General features: G+C 36.3%; 1 protein-coding gene and 1 long non-coding RNA gene across 5 annotated transcripts in view; one reads left to right on the forward strand and one right to left on the reverse strand.

Moving 5' to 3' along the window:
- Positions 1-24,017, forward strand: atxn7l1 (ataxin 7 like 1). Of its 3 annotated transcripts, none has more exons than XR_015482431.1 (13): positions 1-88; positions 504-573; positions 2,490-2,582; positions 6,759-6,821; positions 8,311-8,494; positions 8,675-9,102; positions 12,043-12,125; positions 12,218-12,462; positions 13,908-14,097; positions 15,996-16,117; positions 17,757-18,252; positions 19,790-20,071; positions 23,192-24,017. XR_015482431.1 is itself a non-coding variant. In XM_087247862.1 (12 exons), the coding sequence occupies exons 4-12, from the start codon at positions 6,806-6,808 to the stop codon at positions 19,805-19,807; spliced, it is 1,782 nt and encodes a 593-aa protein (XP_087103988.1). In that variant the 5' UTR covers positions 1-88; positions 504-573; positions 2,490-2,582; positions 6,759-6,805; the 3' UTR covers positions 19,808-20,932. The 3 variants fall into 3 exon arrangements, 1 of the variants encoding a protein (XP_087103988.1); XR_015482432.1 differs by having other exon boundaries at positions 23,200-24,017; XM_087247862.1 differs by lacking the exon at positions 23,192-24,017 and having other exon boundaries at positions 19,790-20,932.
- Positions 12,224-25,987, reverse strand: part of LOC147844601 (uncharacterized) — a 17,939-nt gene continuing 4,175 nt past the window's right edge. Inside the window, exons 2-3 of one of the 2 annotated variants that reach the window (XR_015482464.1) lie at positions 19,774-19,977; positions 12,224-12,476 (exon numbers count right to left, since the gene is read on the reverse strand). This is a non-coding gene — a long non-coding RNA (uncharacterized LOC147844601). Of the gene's footprint in view, positions 12,477-18,246; positions 18,791-19,773; positions 19,978-25,987 lie in introns of those variants that run through there. The other variant, XR_015482465.1, reaches the window with a different exon arrangement.

Raw genomic sequence — 25,987 nt, forward strand, 5'->3', positions numbered from 1 at the left:
GTCTGTGAAGGAAGAAGGAAGAGCAATGGCTACGCAGTACCGCCGCGCGCTCACACCGGAGCCAAACACGGGAGCCAAAACACACACCGTAAGTCCCGTTCAGCACCCGGATATGCTCCGGTACGACAATCCATAACGCCAGGCTTTTAGACGCATCCGTGCCTCCGTGCATCTGCATAAACAACGCGCTGTAAACACGCATGCATTCATATCAGCGCACGTCACTAGTGATTGACAGCTGTCATGCACTACACTACTTTACACGAGAACGCGCGAATGTTAGTGCGCCACGAGACGAGTGTGTATAAGTTTACATATTGTGTGTGCGTGTGTGTGTATTTGTGTATGTTTGTGCGTTAGTGTGTGTGTGTGTTGCATTGCTGGATCTAGACAGCCATCTAGCTACCAGTCTCTGTAACTGTGTGTGAGTGCTAGTTAACTGTTTGGTTACAGTGTGTGTTTTAATGTTGATTATTTTGTGTGTGTGTCTATGATGTTTTCAGATTTTTGCTATGATACTGGTGAGAAGAAGCTCTTGAAGTGATACAGAAGTGGTCAAACTCAGTTCTGCAGGTGTGTGTATGTGTGTGTGGGCGTTTCTTCCCTGTCATTGTGTTATTATTGTTGTCAGTGTTCATACTGGATTAATCACTGTTTACACCTACACTAGTTGTTTTTGGTGATAATGTCAGGAAACCAACATTTTAGCTGCTGATTCAACATGCTGATTATTTGCTGGATATTATTATTATTATTATTATTATTATTATGCAGCCAGATAAATGTTGTTTAAGGATTATAAATATTGTCAGATGTCATTTAAGTATTGTTTTTTTTATTTTTAGTAAAGAAAATAACAATTACATCTATAAAACAAGTACTTAATTTAATTGTATATATTTTATATTAATTATATAATATCCCATTTTTATTTATAATATAAATATTTATAATTTTGTTTTTATTTTAATCCATAATATTACAATGAATTGTTAATATTTTATTTACCTTAAAACTTTATTAATCTTTTATTTTTTGTTATTTGTATAATTGGAAGATTTTTTTTTACATAAAAATGGTGTTTATTTATTAATAATATAATAAGAACAAGAATAAGAATCAATCAAGAACCCCTAGAGCCTCTTAACCAATCAGAGCAGAACAGAGAGCCTTCTGACCAATTAGAGTAAAGTAGATCCTTCTGACTTATCAAAATAGAGTAGAGCATCTGACCAATCAGAGCAGAACAGATTAGAGCCATTTAACCAATCAGAGCAGAACAGAGTGGAGCCTTCTGACCAATCAGAGTAAAGTAGAGCCTTCTGACCCATCAGAGTGGAGTAAAGAAGAGCCTTCTGACCAATCAGAGTAAGTATAGCCTTCCATAGCCAATCAGAGCAGAGTAGAGCCATCTAACAAAGCCCAGTACAGTAGAGCCTTCTGACCAATCAGAGTAAAGTAGAGCCTTCTGACCAATCAGAGCAGAGCCTTATGGCCAATAAGAGCAGAACAGAGTAGAGCCATCTAACCAATCAGAGCAGAGGAGAACCTTCCGACCAATCAGAGCAGAACAGAGTCATCTAACCAATCAGAGCAGAGTAGAGACTTTTGACAGATTAGAGCAGAAGAGAGTAAAGCCATCTAACCAATCAGAGCAGAGAAGAGCCTTCTGACCAGTCAGAGCAGAGTAAAGAGTTCTGACCAATCAGAGCAAAGTGTTCTGACCAATTGGAGCAGAGCCATCGAACCAATCAGATTAAAGTATATGCACCGAACCAATTAAAGGAGAGCAAAGTCTTCTGACCAATCAGAGCTGAGTAGATCCCTCTGACAAACCAGAGCAGAGTACATCTATCTAACCAATCAGAGTAGAGCCTTCTGACCAATAAGAGCAGAACAGAGCCATCTAACCAATTAGAGCAGTGTACATCCATCTAACCAATCAGAGCAGATTATATACATCTGACTAATTAGAACAGAGTAGATCTATCTAACCAATCAGAGTAGAGCCTTCTGACCAATCAGAGCAGAACAGAGCCATCTAACCAATTAGAGCAGTGTACATCCATCTAACCAATCAGAGCAGATTATATACATCTGACTAATTAGAACAGAGTAGATCCATCTAACCAATCAGAGTAGAGCCTTCTGACCAATCAGAGCAGAACAGAAAACAGCCATTTAACCAATCAAAGCAGAGTAGATCAATCTAACCAATCAGAGCAGAGTGCAATCTTCTGACCAATCAGAGTAGAGTGTAATCTTTTGACCAATTAGAGCAGAGTGGACTGTGATATGGGAGGGGTTTATATAGACTGACTTTTAAACAAGCTGTTTCAGACACTGATAAAAAAAAGAGTTGATTCTGCTGTAAATATCAGGAGAAAATGGTGAAATTCTACTCATATCACAGCGATACAATTATTGCAATGTCACATTTTTTCAATATCGTTGAGTCTTAAAATCGATGCTTGGTTTTTGGGTTGTAGAAATGCTCGTGTATGGTCACGTCTCAGCCCATGAGGATTTCTGCCATGTCTGCAAAAGAGTCTATAAGCCTCAGGACGACCTGACTCCATACGGTAAGTGTGTGTGTTATCCATCAATTATATACAGTATCGTCAAGGCACATTCTGCCCCCATAATTTTTATTTCATGAAATAATGAAAACGAATAAAAGCAAACAACAACTCTGTGCTGAAGCTTCAGTCTGTGCTTTAATGATAATAGTTATGCTTGTCTCAGTGGACTCCTAATTAAATAAAACCCTTAATTCGATGCCTAAAGCACATAAATACACAGCTGATATGCGAAAATAACCAGGTGTGAGGATATAACAGAAGTTTTCACTGCTGTGAGGCAGAAATGATGCAGTCATTTGCTGTTTACGTCATTGTTTACGTGTTGCATCCCACAAAACAGCCGTTTGAACCTCAGTTTTACACCCACAGTGTGTTAAGACACAGTTTTAATGTAGGGAACATCATCAGCATATATTACAGAATTGTGTGTGAGAGAAACAGACTGGATCCAGGTAACAGTATCCAGGTTGTTTAGCTTGTTATTGAAGCTGTTTTAATATTTTATTTTCCATTTGTGCCCAGTCTCTTTCTTATGGGGGAGTCATGAACACTCTTTGGATGTTGTTGTGGGGTCTTTTGTGACCTCTTGGATAAGTTGTCGCTGCTCTCTTGGGTCTTTTTGATTGGCTGGCCACTCATCGGAAGGGTCTCGACTTTTCCATGTTTTTGCTATTTGTAAATAATGGTTGTGGTTTGCTGCAGTCCTAAAGCTTTAGAAAAGGCTTCATAACCTTTGCCAGATTGGTAGGGAACTGACATTTCAACACAGTGTTGAGATCCCGAATGCATCAATGCTGTGTACACACAAAAACTTTGTGTACGCCAGGTTTCACGCTCATATTTGGATTTACTAACGATGAAATGAACGTGAGAATATGCGTTGATCCATGCCAACTTCATGTCTGGTGTACGTGTATTTCTCGTCTGTTTGTTTTATTTCCATTGGCGACTCCTAGAGGCAGTTGTGTTAAACTGCACACTAGAAAGTATCTTTGAGCCATGCAATGGCAGCTGTATGGGACGAGATTACTGCAAATTGTATTAAAGCGATCTAAAAAGTAAAAAGCAATACGTTTTCTCTTTGCACAACCAGATGGCAGTCTTTTTACTTTTATTTCGGGGGTGCAGATTGCATAAATTATATATATATATATATATATATATATATATATATATATATATATATATATATATATATATATATATATTAGGGGTGTCAAAAATAAAAGTTTTTTTGGTGCACTGCGATGCAGACGCGGACAATTCGGTATCGGTTGAGTAATAATCATAACCGGTTATTACTGACGTCATTTACCTCATATGCGCTCTGTCGCGAGGGAGGCGATCGCGAGTATTTTCAGCGCTTTAACTACTTGAAACTCATAAACTGTGCACAATTTCACTGTGTGTGTTTGCTGGATCACAGTGCTTTCACTGACATATACAACAATAGCCCCTATTTCACTGAGATCAAGAGAATGAAAGTAGCCTACTCCATTTCTCTCTCTCTCTCTCGCGCGCGCTCTGTCTCTCGCTCTGTCTCTGTCTCTCTCTCTCTCTTTCTCACACACACACAGTGGCCCATTTGACCTGCTGGCGTGGCTTTTCTTCTCATATCGGCTGTTTTACAGCGTTACTTTTGCATCCAGAAACGAGCGCGTGTCTGCAGAGTTTTCTCCACCGTGTCTATCATACATCAGCTGTGACATCGCCGCTGCCACTTATTAGCATCACTCATCTGTGAAGAACGCAGCGCGCAAGAGCCAATCGCAACCGTTTTTTTTGAGGGTGTGACCAATCAAAGGGGTGTAAGAGAACTAGACAAGGATCAGAAATTGAGCTGGATGTTTATATTTGTTTATATTATTTGCTAAATGCTCGTTTTGTTTAAAGTTACAGTTTATATATCTGACTGTATGTATTAAATGACAAAATTGTATTACAAATAATATATAAATATAAATATATTCAAACATTTTAATACAAGAAATGCTGCTGTGAAGAAAATAAAAAACTGTGTATGGAAAGCACCGTCAATGCACCGTGATGCACCGAAATATCGAATTGAACCGAATCGATGGCATGATAATCGTAACCGAACCGTGAGACTAGTGTAGGTTATATATATAGATATATATGTATATATATATATATATATATATATATATATATATATATATATATATATATATATATATATATATATATATTAGTTGAAATATTTACTATTTTCCCATGTGTATAAAACTACTACTGTAAGAAAATTCAGTACATTCTTTCAGCATTATCTTTGCTTGAACTGACCCGATCTAATCCTGTTTATATGAATTGAACCTGCTCCCGACCAGGTTTGAGCTACCAGAACTGTTGCCATGACAACAACTCTCGGATCAGTTTTAAAAAACAAAACGATCCTGGATCGTGTCAAATCTTCACTAACCAAATCCAGCTAACTGAGTAATCCACGTACGAAGAACGGACCCCTGGTCATAACCTTTCATACATACACTTGTCTTGTTTTCCAGTACAAACATGTTTTCTTAAGCAAAAGAAAAGTATTTTTTACTTTTAGAAAAGTATCAAAATGAAATTAGATCTTGCTTAATTTAAGAAATGAAATACTTTTTTTTAATACAACGATTATTACCATTTTTAAAAATTTTTTGCTTCTGAAGTAAATGCATTTGAACAAGAGAAAAACAAATGCGCTTTCCTTTAAAACAACAACAACACCATATTCATCACACGCAGGGCAGAGTCCTCCTCCATCAGAGGTTTTCCAGCTCGCCGTGTTTGCTTTGGTTTTATCCGGGGGTTTGCTGGAGCTCAGCAGCTCACATCTGCCTTTGGTCTTGTGCCCAGACCACGTGTGTTCACGAACGGAGAGGTGTTCGCTCGGCAGGAGGCAAGGCTAATGGTAGGCAATGCTAATAGTAGGCCTGTTGGCAGATGGCCCTCACTCTCGCCCCCTGCTGGTGGCGTTTGCTCAATAAAAAACATCCAGAGCTGCGTTTTTCTCTTTGGCCTCCCTTCAGGCAGCTGCGAGGTTCAGCACAGGGGTCAAAGACTCGCAGCTATTCAGCTCAAGCGCCGCAGCACAGAAACTCTTTCGCTTTCTGTTTTTTCTCTCTCGTTCATCCCCTCCAGCACACAGGCTGGGTAAGTGCTTCTTTTGATCACGCCTCACGTGTTTGCTTAGTTTTTTTTGCATGTGTGTGTGTGGGTGTGTGTGTCGTGAGCACTACAGCTAGTGGTCATTTTCTGCGAGTATTCCGGATGTAAACAAATGCAGATCAGCTGGTGCTTGTAGCTTCCTGCCGTCTGTCAGACAGACCACACACACACACACACACACACCGAGAGAAAGAGAGACACGCACTTACTCTCTTACACAAATACACTTGTAAGGCTATCTTTATGAGGACTTCCCTTAGAACAGGGGTGTCCAAACTCAGTCCTGGAGGGCTGGTGTCCAGGAAAGTTTAGCTCCAACCCTAATCAAACACACCAGCTAATCAAGCTCTTACTAGATATACTAGAAACCTCCTGGCAGGTGTGTTGAAGCAAGTTGGACATAAACTCTCCAGGACACCGGCCCTCCAGGACTTGAGTTTGGACACCCCTGCCTTAGAAGTAATGATGTTTAGAGACTGTATATTCTCTCCTAATTCCCCAATCTTACCCCTAAAACAAATCTCACAGGATACATCGGCATTTTTACATAGTCAAGATACTTCATTCTGTGTGGTTTCTGAGCCATTTTCCTCATTGTGACCAGAAAAATGACCCTGCAAGGTCAAAAATTGGACTGCTATTGCTATGCTATACGTCCATGCTCAGAAATGATACTCTATTTCCCAGGGGAGTGCACAACGACAACGTTATAGGAGAGTTTGCCTTAAGGGTCATTTATTTATTTCTTGGTCGGTGGTCAAATTCGACAGTGGGCGAGGGGTTTCTTCTCACTGTGATCAGCTTTGTTTTTGGAGTCTGCTGTTGGTGGATGAGATGCGGTGTGAAGGCCAAAGACTGGCTCATGAGCTGCCAGATGCAGCATTATTATTATTTTTATGATCATTATTACAGTTTTTCTGTATGGTGTTCTGGCGTGTTTTGAGACCCCAGACATCAATAACATGCTGTAGGCCACTGATTTGTGTGTGTTTGTGTTTGCAGGTTGTTCACAGTGAGTAGACCAGGAGCGTCTCCAGCCATCCAGAGCCATGCACAGCAAGAATCGTAAGAATATACTAATATCAATATGTATTACTGCATGATGTTTTTTCTGTTTTATGCATGATGAATTTATTGGAAATTTAAAATGACATGGTTGCCTCACAGCAAGAAGGTCGCTGGTTTGAGTCTCGTCTGGGTCAGTTGGCATTTCTATGTGGAGTTTGCATGTTTTACCCATGTTGGTGTGGGTTTTCTCCGGGTGCTCCGGTTTGCCCCACACACATGCACTATTGAATAAACTAAATTGGAGCTGTATGGGTGTTTCCCAGAACTGGGTTGCAGCTGGAATGGCATCCGCTGTGTAAAACATATGTTGGAATAGTTGGCTGTTCATTCTGCTGTGGCGACCCCTGATGAATAAAGGGACTAAGCCGAAAGAAAAGGAACTAATGAATGAAAATGAAGGAACATCATCAATGCTGCAAAGTTTTTTATTTAGATGCTTTTAGAGTGGTTCTTTTGTAATTTAATACTTGTGAGAATTTCTCGCCTCTTTTGAAGTCTAAAAAATTAGTAAATGCAGTAAAACCACAATAAAAGCATGGTAACTAGTGCTGTATTTAAATAGTAAAATAGTAAACTAGGACCTAACCGGGTGTAACTAGTATGGGTGTTTTATGAAATGATTCTTTGTGAATGCATAAAAAGTTATGCTTATTTTGAATGCACATTTAATGCGTCTCCATAAGTCTCCATAAGTCAATATATATATATATATATATAAATGTAATTTTATTAAACTGTATCTATAAATCATAAATTATTTAATTGTACTTTATATAGAAATCATTAGATTGAAATTAACATTTCAAGTGAATCAAATAAATGTTTAAAGTTATTTATTATGTAATTTATTATTTTTAATATATATATTATATATTATATTATATATTTGATATATTTAAATTACTATTTAAAATAATTTATTATATAAAATCTAACTTTATATTAAAATATTACTTTATTATTGTACTGTATCTATAAATCATTATATTTTAATTAACATTTCAATTGAATTTATTATATATTATATTATCTTATTTAATATTTTTATCTTATTTCAATTAATATTTTAAATAATTTATTGTATATTAGTTTATATCATATTATTTTATTGTACTGTATCTATAAATCATATTTTAATACATATTTAAAATAAAATATTATATAATATTACGTATTTATTTTGTGTATAATATATTCATAATATATATATTATATACTAAATTTATTTATTTTTACTTTTTTTTTCATGTAAGATTTTATTAATGAGCCGAACACTGTCTCTTACAGTTCTCTCGAATATTACAATTTTACAACTGATTAGCATAATTTTGTACACTGTGAAATAATTCATCAATGCTACAGCATCCCATGACTCCCTTTTTTCAGAAGATCTTTCATAATATTATAGATCAGACAATTTTAAAGTGCATTGCCCCGCATGCGTCTGTTTCTCATGCATGTGTTGTGTTTTGCTGGGTATCTCCAGAGAGGAGGCACTGCTCGCCCAGCAGCTCCAGGACGCCTCTGGTTCCTGTAAAGGCCAAGCTCTCTGTGGGTCAGAGCGACGGGGAGCCGCTGGCCTTCAGGGTCCCTCGAGATTACCCTCACTCTCGCTTCAGCAGGGCCCCGCTGGCCGTCTACCCACCCAAAGGAGCTCGAGCCAAAGCCTGGTGCGTGAAAAACTCCCTACAGGACTTTGGGGAATATTGACTACCCTTTCATTATGTTGGAAGCTGTTTTTGCCCCATTGACTTCCATTATAATGACAGCATATTACCATGCATTCTTGATTGTTGCTGGTTTTCCCTGTTGGACTTGTCATCTTTACATCTTGACTGTCTTTTCTCCAGCGTGTCTTTGCCGGTGGTGAGTCTAGAGAAGATGCCATGTTTCAGCAGATCGGAGGGCTCTAATATTAAAGTGAACTCCACATCTGCGTCTCCAGTGTCTTCTCTTTCCTCCACGTCTTCCTCTCCATCTTCTGCTCCTCTTAAATCCTCGTTGACGTCTCCAGCATCTCAGAAAAGTCAGGAGAAACTTCTGAACGGCCGCGGCCCTGTGACTCATCGCTCGGTTACTCCTCCATCCATGATTGACAGGCAGCCCAGCCCATCACGGTCGCCTCTGGAGAAAAGGCCCGCCCCCTCCCCACTGGATAAAAGACCTGCGAGTTCTACATCTCCTTCCCTATTGGACCGCAGAACAATAGTCCCGCCTTCTTCTCCAGACAAGAAGCAGCAGAATGGAGCCAAGGGCGGGAAACATCGGAGGGTTTCAGGTGAGTGGGGATTGTTTTGGTGTGCGTTGAGTCATAAATGTTTCTTTTGTAATACTTTATTTATCAGTATTTACAAGAAATAGAAAAACTAACATTATTACAACATTAAATTCAAGTTATTATTAAATTAAATTGACTTATTAGCCCTCCTTTATTAATTTAATTCTGTTTAAATATATTTTAAAAGTGTTTGGTTAATGGAGATGTTTTAACACATTGTTATATGATAACTATATATTAATAACTATATAATAACTCAATTCTGTTGTCTTTGGCATGATGACACTACATGCTCATGTTCATTAGTTGCTGGTCTTTGTGTTCAGTATGGACTGGTTTTGAGCGGATGGTCACTCGTCTCTCTCTGTACGTTGTTTACTCAGTTTTCGCCCCCACTGGAGCTTTGATTTATGCTGTGTAATTGGCTGCTTTGGGTTGCCAGATCCTCAGCTTTGCGTGCAGCAGCACCACAGACACTCAGAGTGTTTCTCCATTGTGTTTAAAATACCACAGAGATAAAAGCTCTGCACTGAAATCCGCTTCCAGCCTTGCTGTCTAGATAGGGTGCATATGAAATGAGAAGAAAAACATTGAAAGTGATGGCTTGGGGATATTTAGCAGATAATAATAACTGATTCCAGTACATCTGACATATGGTGTTACTTTACGATGCATGAGATACTATTGTAATTGTATCAATTAGGGTTGGGCGATGTCGACCAATTTGGCATGGTGTGATGTTTAACGTGAAACATCGCGATGGACGATGGCATTGTCGTCGTTGTTGGCGGTGAATTAATTACTTATGTATAATTAATTAATACATAGTGAATTGATTAATTGTAGCCTACAGTTTCAACTACCTGTCCCGCAAGGTCTTTGTTATTTACCTATAAACAAATCATAAATAAATAAAGATAAGTTACACACAAATTATCACCTGTCAATCATTTTTTCTGAGGGACTCTGGCATGAATAGGCAGAGTGATCTGTGTCGTTATGATGTCCTCCACAAACTTGGTTGGTAAATAAGGCGCACAACCAACCAACCAACCAACAGTATCTGAGGTTTTTACTAAAACTAATAAGTACAAGCGTGATAGAGAAAGATTGAAGCAGTGTACTGACGCTGTGACACGTTACTTGATAGATTCAAAAGACCGAAGAGTCGTTAGATTGAGACAAGATTAATTGAATATCACTTTTAACAACTATAGTGAGATGACATCCAGCGGTACATCCTTGATAAACTGTCTGACATGCACTGCTCTCTGGGCTTTTGTGCTCAAAGCACCCGCTGACTGCTGGAGCTCAGACGCGCGCATACGCTGCAGCACATGGCCGAGTTTGTGTTTGGTCTTGTGATGTGCGTTTTCAGTGGTATAGTGTGGATGGAGAGCGGTTCAGAAATGCTAAATGAAACGCTAGTGTGGACGTGGATCGTTTTCGTTCTAAAATGGCATTTTAAAACTAAGACGTATTAGTGTAAACGGGGCCTGAGTGTGTATTTTTCGCGAACGGGTTGCTGCTTTAAGGGGGGGCGGAGCAGAGGATTGCAATGTCGGCTCAGCGTCATGATGTCTATCGTGATGGATCGACCCAACCCTAATATTAATACTTTGTTTTATTGTTCATTTTAGTGTATGTTTCAGTAATTTTGTTGTGTAAATATAAAATTTTCTAAATATATAATTTTATTATTATTATTATTATTATTATCTTAGTTTTAGCTCAAAGTAAACTAAATGAAAATGAAAAATATTTATATATTAAACATTTTTAAGGAAAAGCGGCAAAAATATATATATAGGGAAAATATTTAAGTATTACAAATATAGCCTAGCTCATAGACATAATATATATAGTAATATCACACGAGTAGCAGTGCGATATGGCTGTATATCGGCACTGGTGGGGGCACTAAGGCACTCGGTCTGCAGCCTCATGCTAACACACGCCTCCCACCAGTGCCGATATACAGCCATATCGCACTGCTACGACTGTGATATTGCGTTTATACAACAGTTTGACGGCATAATTGTGTATATAAAAACAAAATCAAACATGGAGAGTCTTAAAAACCCTTTTGTATGAGGAACTACTTTCTTCTGCGTTGGATTCAAATCATAAGCTGACAGTTAAACAGCTGAGCTAGAATCTTTTTAAACTTTACATCTGTGGTGTCTGCTTGTTGCTGGCTGTATTTGGGCGGAGTAATACACGAAGGGTAAAGAGGCTGTACGGGTGCTGATATCACTTAAATATATCACGGCTATCAGCCAATCAAATTCGAGAACCAGATAGAACTGTTGTATAAATATATACATATATAAATTTTGTATTTACATTTTTAATTGAATTCGTATATGTATGTACAGTATGTGTGTATATAAATTTGTTAAAATCCAGATACATTAATATATACATGCCTATGTGTATACAGTTTTAAATTGTATGCATATAAAATACAAACTTTTCTTAATAGAAATATTAATAATAATACAGATTAAATAAAATTAATAGTACATTCATTTTTTTTAGTTCAGATTGATGTACAAAATACCTTATGCAAAAAGATATTATACAAATATTTATTATAACCTGTATTATTTGTCTTATATGAGTAGCTTATTGATGAGGTATTTACTCTATCCACATGTTCAGGTAGGAGTTCAGATGCAAAAGCCTCTAAGTGCCATCTAAAATTAGCATTTTTCTCAGGCTCCAATGTTTGTGCAGTTATTTCACTTTAAAGGCAATGAATCTAAACTATTATTTGCCATAAATGTGAAATTACTGAACCCATAGACAGGATCCTGAGGAAAATGCTCATTTAAAAAGAACATTTCAGATGCCACTTAAAGGCTTTTGCATCTGAACTCCACATGTTTGTGTTATTTTTAGCCAAATATGCCTTTTGATTTTAATTTTGTCGTTCAGGGCGAGTGTTTGATCCTAATAAGCACTGTGGGGTTTTGGACCCGGAGACAAAGCGGCCTTGTACTCGATCTTTAACCTGTAAGGTTGGTACCGTCCCTCATTAATGCATCATTTAATCATCATACATTGAAACTTAATTACTATTATACATTGTGTTTGATGGATTGTATTGCAGACTCACTCTCTGACCCACCGGCGAGCCGTCCCGGGGCGAAGGAAAGACTTTGACGTCCTCTTGGCGGAGCATAAAGGACGGGCGAAGGAAAAGGAGACGGGGCCGAAAAAAGATGTTCAAGCAGGCAGCCAGTCAGTGCAGGTCACACCGTCACATGATGCAGCACCCAGCCTATCAACAAGCTGCACCAATGGCAAGACTACGCCCACTCTCAAACTGCGGATGGCCAATTCACACTTACACAAGTACGTACTGAGACCTGTAAAGTTAAATAGGAGCATTTTAAAGAATTGTACTTTTATTTTTAAATTGACAGAACAAATAAATGGTCATTTAAATCAGGGAGACGTTTTATGATTAGTAGGAATAGTTTTATATTTTATGTTTTCATTTTAAAAGTTAAGTTTTAGTCATTTTGTAGCTCATATTTATCTGTTTTATATAGTTTGTAAATTTGTATTGTTTGGTTTTAAATTTAGTAGAACTGAAGTGTTAATATTTTCTTGGAAAATCTGAAATAACTATATATATATATATATATATATATATATATATATATATATATATATATATATATATATATATATATATAAAACTATATATAAATAACTATATATAAATAACTAAATATATAACTATAAACTAAATATATAACTATAAACTAACTATATATATATATTCAGCATATACACACACACACACACACACACACACACACACAGAATTATTCACCCCTTTGTGTGTGTGTGTATATATATATATATATATATATATATATATATATATATATATATATATATATATATATATATATATAAAACTATATATAAATAACTATATATAAATAACTAAATATATAACTATAAACTAAATATATAACTATAAACTAACTATATATATATATTCAGCATATACACACACACACACAGAATTATTCACCCCTTTGTGTGTGTGTATATATATATATATATATATATATATATATATATATATATATATATATATATATATTATATTATATTTTGAACATATAGTTTTGTACAGTATTAGCAAACAATACAAATTAAAAATTTATACAAAACTATATATTGCAAAAATAAAAAAATAACCCCTGTTAGTAAAAATAAATACTTAAATAAAAATAAATTAAAGCTAAATGGAATGTTAAGATTAAATAAATAAAAACACATCCATAAAAAACTGAATAAACCTGAATATTTTAAACCAAATGCTAGTTCAAAATGGGAAGAAATACCATTGGCTATGTAATTAATGGTAAAATCAATAATTAAAAAGACAAACATCGGAAAACATTTCAATTTAAAAAAAGGCTGAATAGTTTCTATTTTACAAATGAATTTAAAACTAAACAATTGAAATGTTAATATGAGATGGAAAATAAAAAAGACCTTTAGAAATGTTGCACATAAAAAAAAAACACTGGATTAAATGAGTCACGTATAGTCTACAATCAGAAAAACTTTGTTTTATGAAAAGATCATATAAGTGATTATTTACCATCTGGCAACCTTTTCCAACCTTTTTGCACGTTGCTTTATCTGTATTGTATATGTTATGGGGGATTTGTTATATTCCCTGTTTTCTCTTAGTTCTGTTTTTCTGCCTAAAAAACGAAATGAAAGATTGCACATAAATAAATAAATGCTGTATGTTTTGTTTTGTTCCTCAGAGTGTGTGGGGGTGCCGGTGCAGTGGTTTTGAGCTCAGCACCCGCTCCCCCTCCTCCAGATCCAGTGCCCAGCTGGCAGAAACCCAGCGCTGACACGCGTCTGTCCAGTGATGAAGGAGAAATGGAGCCGTCTGAAGAGTCTGAGAAGCTGCTGTGCCATTATTCACCAAACCACCCACGAGCCATGAGCGTGAGCTGAGCTAAAACACTATTCACCACTCTAGAGTACTAACATTTCTGTCTTCAACTCATGCTAGAGTTTAAAACTGCAAGTCATAGTCAGAAATAGACTCTGGATTTGTGCATTTTTTTACCCTTGTGCTTATTAACACTCTAGCTTTCAACATGCACCATAAGCCAAGAGAATACAGATGCTTTTTAAATGTTAAAGGATTTTGACTATTTAAAAGTAAAACTACTAATATAGGATGTAATATATATATATATATATATATATATATATATATATATATATATATATATATATATATATATATATATATAAGCAATATCACACGAGTAGCAGTGCGATATGGCTGTATATCAGCACTAGTGGGAGGCGTGCATTGCCTTAGCATCCCAGCAGTGCTGATATACAGCCATATTGCACTGCTACGAGTGTGATATTGCATTTATACAACAGTTCAACATCACAGTCCTGTATATAAATAAGAAATCAAACACGGAGACTCTAAAAACTCTTTTTTTTATTAGGAACTACTTTTTTCCGCCATTCATTCACATCTGCAGCTGACATCAGAACAGCAGAAGCCGTTACTAATTCACCAAAGTCACGTTACAGCTATTGTTTGAATGATTCTGTCTAAAGTGATGACAAAACGGCTGATTTTGCTCACATTTTAAGATTATAAGGCTGAACGTGATATGAAATGCCATCAGTCTACAGAGATATCTTCTTACAGTGTTACAGTCTACAGTATTTCTCTGTTGCAATCAGGATTTTACAATAATTAACCCCGAAAATAACAACAAATCCACTAACGTTACCAGACTGCTGTTGTGTTTGCGATAAGGAAAAACGCTAAACACACTTTGCTTATTTTAATCTGCCAACACAACACACTTTTCTGATATGCGAGCAAATCGGTATAAATACAGCACTACAACATACAAAAAGAGAGAGATCATCGTACCTGCCAACATGTCTCTGAAAACGCGGGAGACCGGGGGGAAGAGAGAGTGTTCGGGGGTGAGGTTGAGAACAGGATGTAGCAGGTTTTGGGCGACCGCTTCGATCGGGTACTGTACCAAAGTTGGCAACCCGGGGGTGTTCAGTTTACAGACTGTACCAAAGAGGGGGGTTGGTGAAATTACGGGAGTTTTTTTAGAAAGAAATAAAAATGGGATGTTTGCGGAAGACTGGTCTGAAATACGGGATACTCCCATGAAAAACGGAAGTGTTGGCAGGTATTGCTTACCAGTTTAATATTGATTTGATCTGCTGTATTTACAAATCAGACTGTTATATCTTCTAAGCGTAAGGGCTTATTATGTGGTTCTGTCGCCCTCTTGTGGATAGAAAACATCAACTTTTGCAGACGAGCTGTCTCTCAGATATTGTAAATATTTTAAAATAGGCACTATTCTTGCAAATAATTGATTAAAAAAGCCTCAAAAGTATATTTTGTTGTCTAACAACAGTAATATTTGTCAAACTGTGGTGTCTGCTTGTTCCTGGTTGTATGTGGGCGGAGTAATACACAAAGGGTAAAGAGGCTGTACGGATGCTGATGTTACTTCAATATATCACGGCTATCAGCCAATCGGATTCGAGATCCTGACAGAACTGTTGTATAAATATATATATAGTTATATACAGAGTCAAAAAAAGTTCGTCTACGTTGCTTATGGTTTGGATTACATGAAATTCACCTTCAGACTGCTCTGAAAAATGCTAATAAATCCATTAACTATGTTTCGGTCCCCCTATTTTTAATAAAAATACTTTAAAATATTGCATGAAAATACGATTAATGGCAACACCAAGGTGTGTTAAAAAGGGTCTTCTATAAAGGGTCCATTGAAGTGTATGACGTGTGTCCTGACTAATGTCCTGTGTTGCTCCAGTGCTGTGCGTTCAGCAGTCGGCTGATGGGACGGGGTCATTACGTGTTTGACAGACGGTGGGATCGGGTGAGGCTGGCGCTTCACTGCATGGTGGAGAAACACGTCAACTCTCTGATGTGGAGGTGCAGAACACACACACACACACTGATTTCTTTTATCTTTGCCATGATGACAGCACATAATATTTGACTAGATATTTTTCAAGAGACTAGTATTCAGCTTAAAGTGACATTTAAAGGCTTTTTTTTCCTCATTGTACAGTTGAAACCAGAGGTTTACATAAACAATAAAAAGGCTCATAACCATTTAAAAAAAGGCAGATGTTAATGTGACTAAACTTTTTCTCTTTTAGGCAAGTTAGGATTATCACATTTGTTGCTGTTATGCTTAATAGCCGAATAATAAAAGAGATATTTATTGAGAAATTGTTGTTTACAAGCAATAAGATTATTCTGCCTCTGAAAAAGCTCAGATGATGATGTCAAAGTTTTGGAGGTTTCTGATTGGCTAATTGACAACATTTGAGTTAATTGGAGGCACAGCTGTAGAATAGTATTTAAGAAAAACCTCAAACACACTGCTTCCTTGTGTGACAACATGAGAAAATCAACGAGCCAGAATCAACAAAAAAGCCAGTTTACAATTTGCTAAATTACACTGGGAATAAGACAAATGTTTGGAGACATGTCCTGTGGTCTGATGGAGCTAAGATTGAACTGTTAGGTCATAATGACCAGTGTTACATTTGGAGGACAAAGGGGAAAGCTTACAAGCCTAGGAACACCATCCCAACTGTGAAGTATGGGGGCAGTAGCATCATGTTGTGGGGCTGTTTTGCTGCAGGAGGGACTGGTCCACTTCACAGCATAGATGGCATCATGAAGAAAGAACATTATGTAGAAATACTGAAGCAACATCTCAAGACATCAGCCAAGAAATTAAAACTTGGCCACAAATGGGTCTTCCAAACAGACCATGACCCTAAGCATACTGCCAAATGAGTTAAAATGTGCTTTAAGGACAACAGAGTGAAAGTTTGGGAGTGGCCATCACAAAGCCCTGATCTCAATCCTATTGAAAATTTGTGGGCAGAGTTGAAAAAGCTTGTGCGAGCAAGACAGCCTACAAATCTGACTCAGTCACACCAATTCTGTCAGGAGGAATGGGCCAAAATTCTTTCAAACTATTGTGAGAAGCTTGTGGAAGGAGACCCAAAAACATTTGACCAAAGTTATACAGTTTAAAAGCAAAGCTAAAAAATACCAAGGAAATGTATGAAATTTTTGACTGTCTAGAAATTAATAAAAAATTATCAAAAAATGTCTCTTATTATTCTGGCATTTAGCAAATGTAAATCATTTAGGGAATCCTAAAGGACCTAAAATAGTAAACGTTTAATATGATTTACCATCAGACATTTTTAAAAATGGTGTTTTTTTTTAAGAGTTTATGTAAACTTCTGGTTTCAACTATGTGCTTAAGTTGAAGCGATCTATACTTTTTAAAATATAATTGTTTTGTCTTTTTTTTACTGTAATTTGCCATAAAAGTCATAAATAAAATTATAAACAAAAAGAAAAACAATTATAGTAAAAAGTTATAAAGTTTGTAAACAACTGTACTTGACATATTGAGTCAGTTTGATTGATGTAAGTTGGAATGACTTAAAAATTTAATTTGATTCAGCACACAAAACAAATTGAAGTCAGCAGCGATTTTTTTTTTTTTTTAACAATGATGTCATATCCTGTTTGGTTTCAGGAAAGTCCCTCTAGCGGTGGAAAGTGCATCTGAAGTTTCTCCTCTGAGCTCAGCGTTTCTCTCGGCTCCTCTGGACGGCGTCTCCATGCTTTCTTTTTCTCACAACGGCGCTGGCGTTTTCTGTATTCGGGACCCTGAACCGGGGCCCCGACAGCAGAGGAATAAACCGGCCAAAAACCAGAAAGCCTCAGCAGAAATACCCAAAAAGCGGAAGAATGGGAACAGCTATGATTTTCCAGCACACATCAGTAACGGGACGATGGCTCTGAGTTCGAGGGCCAAACGAGTGCAGGATCCCACTGGCGTCCCGTCTCTCAGTGTTTTGCCATTTGGAGGCTCTGATGGGAGGAAGAGGAAGAGTTCGGGATCGAGCACCGGCAGCGACAAACCCAGCAAAACCACCAAATCCACTGCACTGGATGGGATTTTCAGGAAGAGCAGCAGTGTTTTACTGGCGGCGGTCGCAGAAACACCACAAAACACCTTGAGCAGACAGGTACTGATGGTGTTTTGATTGGCAAATGCATGCATAATTTTTTAGTGCAAAAACATATCAGATAAGATGATATCCATCATTCATATAATTCAAACCCAGACTCCCTCATGAAAATTAAAATAACAATAATACAATTTTATTGTTATTAAATAAACAAACAAACAAAAAATACAACAATACATCTAAAAATACCAAACCAACCAATACAAATTTACAATTGATATAAAACTATAGCAAAAACAAACTACTAAATGACTAAAACTTCACTTAAAATTAACATGAAATCATAAAATTTTAAACTATTCATAAATAGTAAGAAATACAAAATTATTTTACAGAAAAAGTGGATTACATTTTCTTTGTCCAGGCTGAATCTAACAGACAAGCTTTTAGTTTTAGAGTCTTAGAGGTTCCCAGATAATCCAAGAAAGAAAGGATCCCAGGTCAGATGAAATAGGAACAGTTTGTTCTTCATAGCCGTGGAGAAAGCCTCAAGTGGGATTATGCTGCAGTCTTCAAGCATCCATTGATTTAAACACTTTAAAAGAATACATTTCCGAGCAAAGTAAACCAAAGTATGTAGAAGGTCTCTGTTCTGAGAGTTATGAGGTATATCATGATTGAGAAACAATGAAATGCATGCATTTTTATATTATTGTATTTTATGCACTCCCCACTGATCAATGCACCCTTTTCACAACATTGTTATAATGCGTTTAGAGGTCATCAGCACCTTAAATCCTTAAACATTTTTAATATTTTGATGTATGAACAATTATATGTATTTATGTAAAGTTGAAGTCAATTATTAGCCCTCTTAAATAATGTTAATAATGTTTAACAGAGCAAGGAATTTTTCACAGTGTGTACTATACTATTTTTTGCTTCCGCAGAAAGTCTTATTTGTTTTATTTTGGCTAGAATTATAAAATGATTTATAAATACATGTTTCCAATTAGAAGCTGGTTATATTCACAAACGGTTGCCACACAACTGTGTTTAAACCCATTTTTGCATAATAGGTCCCCTTTAAAATAACTCTAAACCAACTTGATTTTTTTTTCTCTGTAGTGCTTTTATTACCTATTCAAACTTCATAGACACATGCTGAGAATTTCATCTTGTAAAAAAGGCATAACGGGACCCCTTTAAGACAGATTCATACTTATATATGTGTACATTAGCAAACCCAAACACACAGCGTCAAGTGAACATCCTTTCAAAGTATAATCCATTTGATAATGTGCTGTTTTTGCTGTCTTCAGTAGTTCGTTTTTTCCTTTTCTTTTAGGTTTGACAACTTATAAGTAGTACAAAAACAATTACAAGTTATTGTGCATGCCTGATTTTTCTTAGCATGCCTGCAATGCACAGTTTGCAGGTCAACTTTGATTTGTTTACGCTCTTTATAGTCATTTTATCCACATAGTGTCAACACTAAACCGGGAAACTGTAAGCAAAACGTAAACTGTACGATAATGAAATTCATATAAGACAAATTCATGCACGTATGCTAAATACCTGATCTCTCTCGCAGGCAAGGGTCCCTCACTGATGCAGTGCAAATCTGTGGTGACGCTGGAAGCTCCTGGATGTCCCGTGGTTCCTGATGGGACTCCAGCACTGTGTCTGTCCTGCCTTTATCCACCGCTGCCTCTGTCCCCGCTACGGTTGAGTCTCAGCATATGCGTTTACTTTCCCTACAGGGCTTCTTCCTTTCCCTTCCTGTTAGGAAAAAAAAAAGCGCACAAAAAGCTTCATCTGAGAGTTGCTTTGAAATGACGATGTCTCAAGACCTTCAGTTTCCGATTTTTAACCAGCACACGACCCGTTTCAGACATTCAGCGATGCACATATTGAGTTTTATTTTTCATTTTTTATGTAAATACAGAGGAAAAAACTCCTTCAGACTCAACCGTGTCGATTTGAAGTGCACTTAAATTCATGCCTAGACAATAGGAGGGGAATTTAAACGTTTCAATTAAGGGAATATTTTACAGACGCTTTTTTTGGCAAGTCGTATTTTTCTAAATGGGATGAATTCAGGTTTTCGAGTATTTCTTGCGTGGATTCAGACGTCAGGACTCGCGCGCCTGTTGTAAAGCGACTGATGAGTTTTTGTATAATAATTTATCGCTCTTTATTAATTTTTCTAACAGACCCGATTAGTGCTTCACACGTTGAGCAGAAGTATATTTGTATGCCATTTAAAAAAAGTATTATTGTTGGAAATGTGTGTACATATCTTTTATTATAATTGTTTGATTTTTTTATTTTGTATTTATTGTTAGTATCACTCAGAGGTTAAAGGATTTAGTGATTTCTATCTTCCGCAGTCATACATGTGTGTATCTTTATAGAGCGTCTTTCGATTGGTCCATTTATACTCTCAGATTATTATTATTATTATTATTATTATTTTATTTTTCTAAAGGAACAGTTACTGAAATTTGGATGTACCCACAGAATTTCAGCCTCGTCAAGAGGTAAGGTACATTGCTGTGAGCCAGTTTTGGTAGTCAGTCGAGTCTGTTGCCAATGTTGTTTGCTTTTTTAAAGATGTCTTTAGGTCATTTGTGCACCTAAAATGTGTTCAACCATCAGAAACAAAGACTTTCTCAGAGAGTTAACAGGGAATTATTTGATTATATTTAATAAAAATGCATTAAATTGGTCAAAAGTGGCGTTTATAATGTTATAAAAGCTTTTTATTTTATATAATTGCTGTTTTTAGTTCATGCATGTTTTTTGAGCAGCAAATCACAATGATTTCTGAAGGATCATGTGACACTGAAGACTGATAATAAATTAAATATTATAATATATTAATAAACAAAAATATGTATTTAAGTTATAATAATATTTAACAATTTTAGAGTTTATTACTGCATGTTTAATCAAATAAATACAGAATTTGGGAGCATAACATGCTCCTTTAATCATAAAAAACAACAATCTTAGCATATTACGCTCCCAAATGCTGTAGTTATTTGATTAAACGTGCAGTAATGAACTGTAAAATTGGTAAATAATATTATTACTTCAAACACCTCGTTTTTATATTAATATATTTTAATATTTAATTTATTATTATCATGAAAACTTGTATTTTGAACAGTAGTGTACACATTCCTGGCCTCATTGTGTATGATTTAATGCCTATTTAGCATCATAATACAATATAATGCAATAATAGCACAACACAATAGAAAACAGTTCTGTTTAAATTTGACTGAAAGTCTAGCTTTGCATAGAAACTACAACTGTAATATGTATTGCGAATGCCAATTTAATGTTGATGTCACGAGTAAAGTGTTTTATTTTTTATGTTTTCATCACTAAACTGAAATAATGATTATTTCCAAATAGGTTTGCACCAATCTATTGTCTACCATTCTTTGGAAATGGTAAACTCAAGTTATTAGTTTAGCAAAAAGTTAGACTTTTCAGAAATTGCTTAATAATTATGCTCAAATTGATGAGTGACTATTGACTTTATTCTTCATGTACGAATGGGCGCAGCCATTGGAATCTTCTTGGCTCGAGACTTCCATTCTCACTCACTTCCGTTAATTTTTAGACGTTAAAAACAGCTTGTTATGCTGCTTGATGTTGCAAACTGATATTTTTCTTATTATATTATACTTATTGTTATGTATATTCATGAACACACTATTTTGTAGAGCAAGTCCTTTGACCATTTTCAGCTGTTTATTATTTTCTAGTAATTTCTCCCATTCTGAATCAGCAGTTCCAATATAATTGCAAAAACGAGCACCCTTCCGCATCGCAGAATAAGGTCAATAAACCCCAAAGAATATACATTTTGTATGTGTACATTAGCAAACACACACACAGTCAAGTGAACATCCTTTAATCCATTTGATATTGTGTTTTTTTTGCTGTCTTCACTAGTTAGTTTCTTTACTTTTCTTTCATTGTTGACACCTTGTGGACAAAATAAGTAGTGCAAAAGCAGTTACAAGTTTATGTGCATGCCTGATTTTTCTAAGTATGCTTGCAATGCACAGTTTGCAGATAAACACTGAATTATTTTTGCACGTTTTTGGGGCATTTTATCCACATAGTGTCAACACTAAACCAAGAAACCAGAAGCAAGACATATACTGTACGATAATGAAATTCATATTACGCATATTCCATATTAAAAACCAATGTATAATTTGGGTTTAAGCCTTAATCTTCCCTTAATTCTAATCTGTTTCCTTAATCTTACAAAACAAACTCAATTTCCTCTTGTTTGATCTCTGAGAAGGTCTTCGTCATTTGCGTAATATTTCTTACGGAGGCAGAACTCCTCTAAAGATCCCTTTTGTTGCACTTTCATCTATCGGAGATACTTTTTTATTTATAAAAGTGTTGCTATATAATATGAGGAGGAGGAGGAGGAATAATCATGTATAGTTGTTGAGACAATGTACTCTCTGTGAAACCCGGCTTGTGTTTGCTGTGACGCCTCTTCTTTACCCCCCCGCAAACATAATGTACGATTATTACCGTGTTGCCTTGCTGCCAATGCGAAACTGTCAGAGCTAAAAAACCAACCCCGGATCCCTTCCACGCCATCTATTATGGGTGAAGTGCTTCCATGTGGATTTGGCGCTGTAATACTTTTAAGGTTGTGAAAACGAGGCGAGGACGATCGGTTACAATGTTTTGCCTTTTCCCATTGCACGTTAATCAACAGAGATTATTCTATAGAATTATTGCCACAATAATATATATATATTTTTCCAGAGCTGAATGAAGGACCGCCTAAGTCAGGGGTGTCCAAACTCAGTCCTGGAGGGCCGGTGTCCTGCTGAGTTTAGCTCCAACTCTCTTCAACACACCTGCCAGGAAGTTTCTAGTAAATCTAGTAAGCGCTTGATTAACTGGTTCTGGTGTGTTTGATTAGGGTTGGAGCTAAACTCTTCAGGACACCAGCCCTCCAGGACCGAGTTTGGACACCCCTTTCCTAAGTAAACAGAACTGCAAACTGACCTGGTTATGAAAGCTTATATTGATCTTGTTTTAGTGCAACAAAAGTCTGTACTGCAGTTTATAAGTTTGACATTAGACCACAAATCCTGTCATAAGTGTAAATTATTTCGAAATTGAGATTTATACATAATTTGAAAGCTGAATAAATAGGCTTTTGTGGATGTATGGTTTGTTAGGATAGCACTATATTTTGCCGGAATACAACTAAAAACTTTTGGAATTTGCCAAAAATATTCCTGTGCAACATAAGACTGGTTTTGTGCTCCTGCGTCACATTATGAGCTGTACCAAAGCTATGAAGTATAACTATAACGTCCCTCTTTTAGAAATGAATGAATGTCACTATGGCAAAGCAGTGCAATTTTTATCCATTTTTGTTTTTTTGTGCTTTATTTGCAAACATGTTTGGAAATTATCATTATTTTAAAATAACATGAACAAAGCAGCATGTTAGCATTTGTTTAATCTCATTTTGTCGTTTTCTTAATGTTTATTTCCAAACAGGTTTCCAAACTGGTCAAGTTGCCGATTTCACCAGGAATTCACTGAGATTTAAATTGCATTTGGTTGAAATAATATTTTAGGCTATGTGTTTGGTTATGATTTCAGGAGAAAACACTGAGCAAAACCATTTGCTTCCATGTAAAGGAAACTTCCTAAAGCAATATGTACTCTATCTCTTTTGTTTCATTCAGCCAGTTTAATCCATTCTGACTTATTATTATTTTTTACTTGTTTAAAGTTTTTTATTAATTTATTTATTTTTGTGTATTTATTTTGTTATTTTTTCTTCTATAATGGGGCATTTCCACAAAACAGATTTTAGCAATTAACAAAAAACTTTTCAAAACTATTAATTTTAATGATTCATTAACTTATGAGTAGAGCCAGACGGAATCTGCGGACATTTTTTGCTATTTCTGCGCAGAATTTTGGTAAAAATCTGCAGAATCATGTGCAATGATTTTGGGAGTATCTTAACTACAACCTTAATATATTAAATAAAAAGTAATAACTTTTTAACTTGTATTTAATGTTTACAATGCAAATCTAATTGGATCCACATTATTTGGTAAACAGAGTAATTCTTTTATATAATATTTACTAAAATATCTACTAAAAGAAAGAAAATATTACTTTACAAACTGTACTGTAAACAAATCATATGAATATTTTCATATTAGTCAATAATATTACTGAAACTAATTTAAAAACTGAATAAATCTAAATTTACACACATTTACACAAGTAAATAAACAGAATAAATGATGGGCTAAAAATCTGCAGAATTCTGCGCGCACAGATTCCGTGCGGCCTACTCATGGGACAACATGGGGCATAAAAACTGAAAAAAACAAAACAAACAAACAACCAAAACAGCAATTTAGTGGACTACAGAACTGTATGTGCACGGGCACTTGATGTTTCTTTACAGATGATATCACCATCTACTGGCCTGGCATGCAGAATAACAGCATTTATGATAGTTTTAACAGCAGATGGTGCTGTATGCTTACAAGCAGCCATACTCTGCTTGCATATAATTCCTTACAAATGCCACTTAATCTTAAAATAATCATTAATAAACTTAGGAAATGTTTAAGCGGATTACACGTGTGTTGGTTGCGTTTACATTAATCTCGTGAAATAAAAGCCAATTTACATTGCTCACTGAATGCACAAGCGCTCTTCCTCATGGGTGATGAAAAAAAAGTCCATATTGCGCCATCTGCTGTTTAAAAACTAGCCTAGAGCGCCGTCTGCTGTCAAAAACTAGCCTAGAGCGCCATCTGCTGTCTAAAAACTAGACTAGAGCGACATCTGCTCTTTAAGAACTAGCCTAGAGCGCCACCTGCTGTTTAAAAACTAGCCTAGAGCACCGTCTGCTGTTAAAAACTAGCCTAAAGCGCCATCCGCTGTTAAAAACTAGCCTAGAGCGACATCTGCTCTTTAAGAACTAGCCTTGAGCGCCATCTGCTGTTTAAAAACTAACCTAGAGCACCGTCTGCTATTAAAAACTAGCCTAGAGCGCCATCTGCTGTTAAAAACTAGCCTAGAGCGCCATCCGCTGTTAAAAACTAGCCTAGAGCGACATCTACTGTTTAAAAACTAGCCTAGAGCACCATCTGCTGTTTAAAAACTAGCCTAGAGCACCGTTTGCTGTTTAAAAACTAGCCTAGAGTGCCATCTGCTGTTAAAAACTAGCCTAGAGCGCTGTTCGATGTTTAAAAACTAGCCTAGAGTGACGTCTGCTGTTAAAAGCTAGCCTTGAGCGACGTCCGAGGTTAAAAGCTAGCCTTTGAGCACCATCTGCTGTTAAAAACTAGCCTAGAGCAATGTCTGCTGTTAAAGGCTAGCCTTTGAGTGCCATCTGCTGTTCAAAACTAGCATAGAGTGACGTCCACTGTTAAAGGCTGGCCTTTAAGCGCCATCTGCTTTTCAAAACTAGCCTAGAGCGACGTCCGCTGTTAAAAGCTAGCCTTTGAGTGCCATCTGCTGTTAAAAACTAGCCTAGAGTGACATATGCTGTTTAAAGCTAGTCTTTGAGCGCCATCTGCTGTTCAAAAATAGCCTAGAGCAACGTCCACTGTTTAAAGCTTGTCTTTGAGCGTAATTTGCTGTTCAAAACTAGCCTAGAGCAGTGTCTGCTGTTAAAAGTTAGCCTTTGAGCGCCATCTGCTGTTAAAAAGTAGCCTAGAGCAACGTCTGCTGTTAAAAACTAGCTTTTGAG

This window comes from Danio rerio, chromosome 4 (genome assembly GCF_052040795.2).
Source record: "Danio rerio strain M-AB ecotype USA chromosome 4, GRCz13ab, whole genome shotgun sequence".
Classification (NCBI taxonomy): domain Eukaryota; kingdom Metazoa; phylum Chordata; class Actinopteri; order Cypriniformes; family Danionidae; genus Danio; species Danio rerio.

Bases quoted from the DNA above. Each gene is read 5' to 3' on its own strand.
- atxn7l1 (XM_087247862.1), top strand. The intron at 9,103-12,042 runs GTGAGTGGGGAT...TTTGTCGTTCAG, and splicing joins GAAACATCGGAGGGTTTCAG to GGCGAGTGTTTGATCCTAAT. The intron at 14,098-15,995 runs GTGAGCTGAGCT...GTGTTGCTCCAG, and splicing joins ACCACCCACGAGCCATGAGC to TGCTGTGCGTTCAGCAGTCG.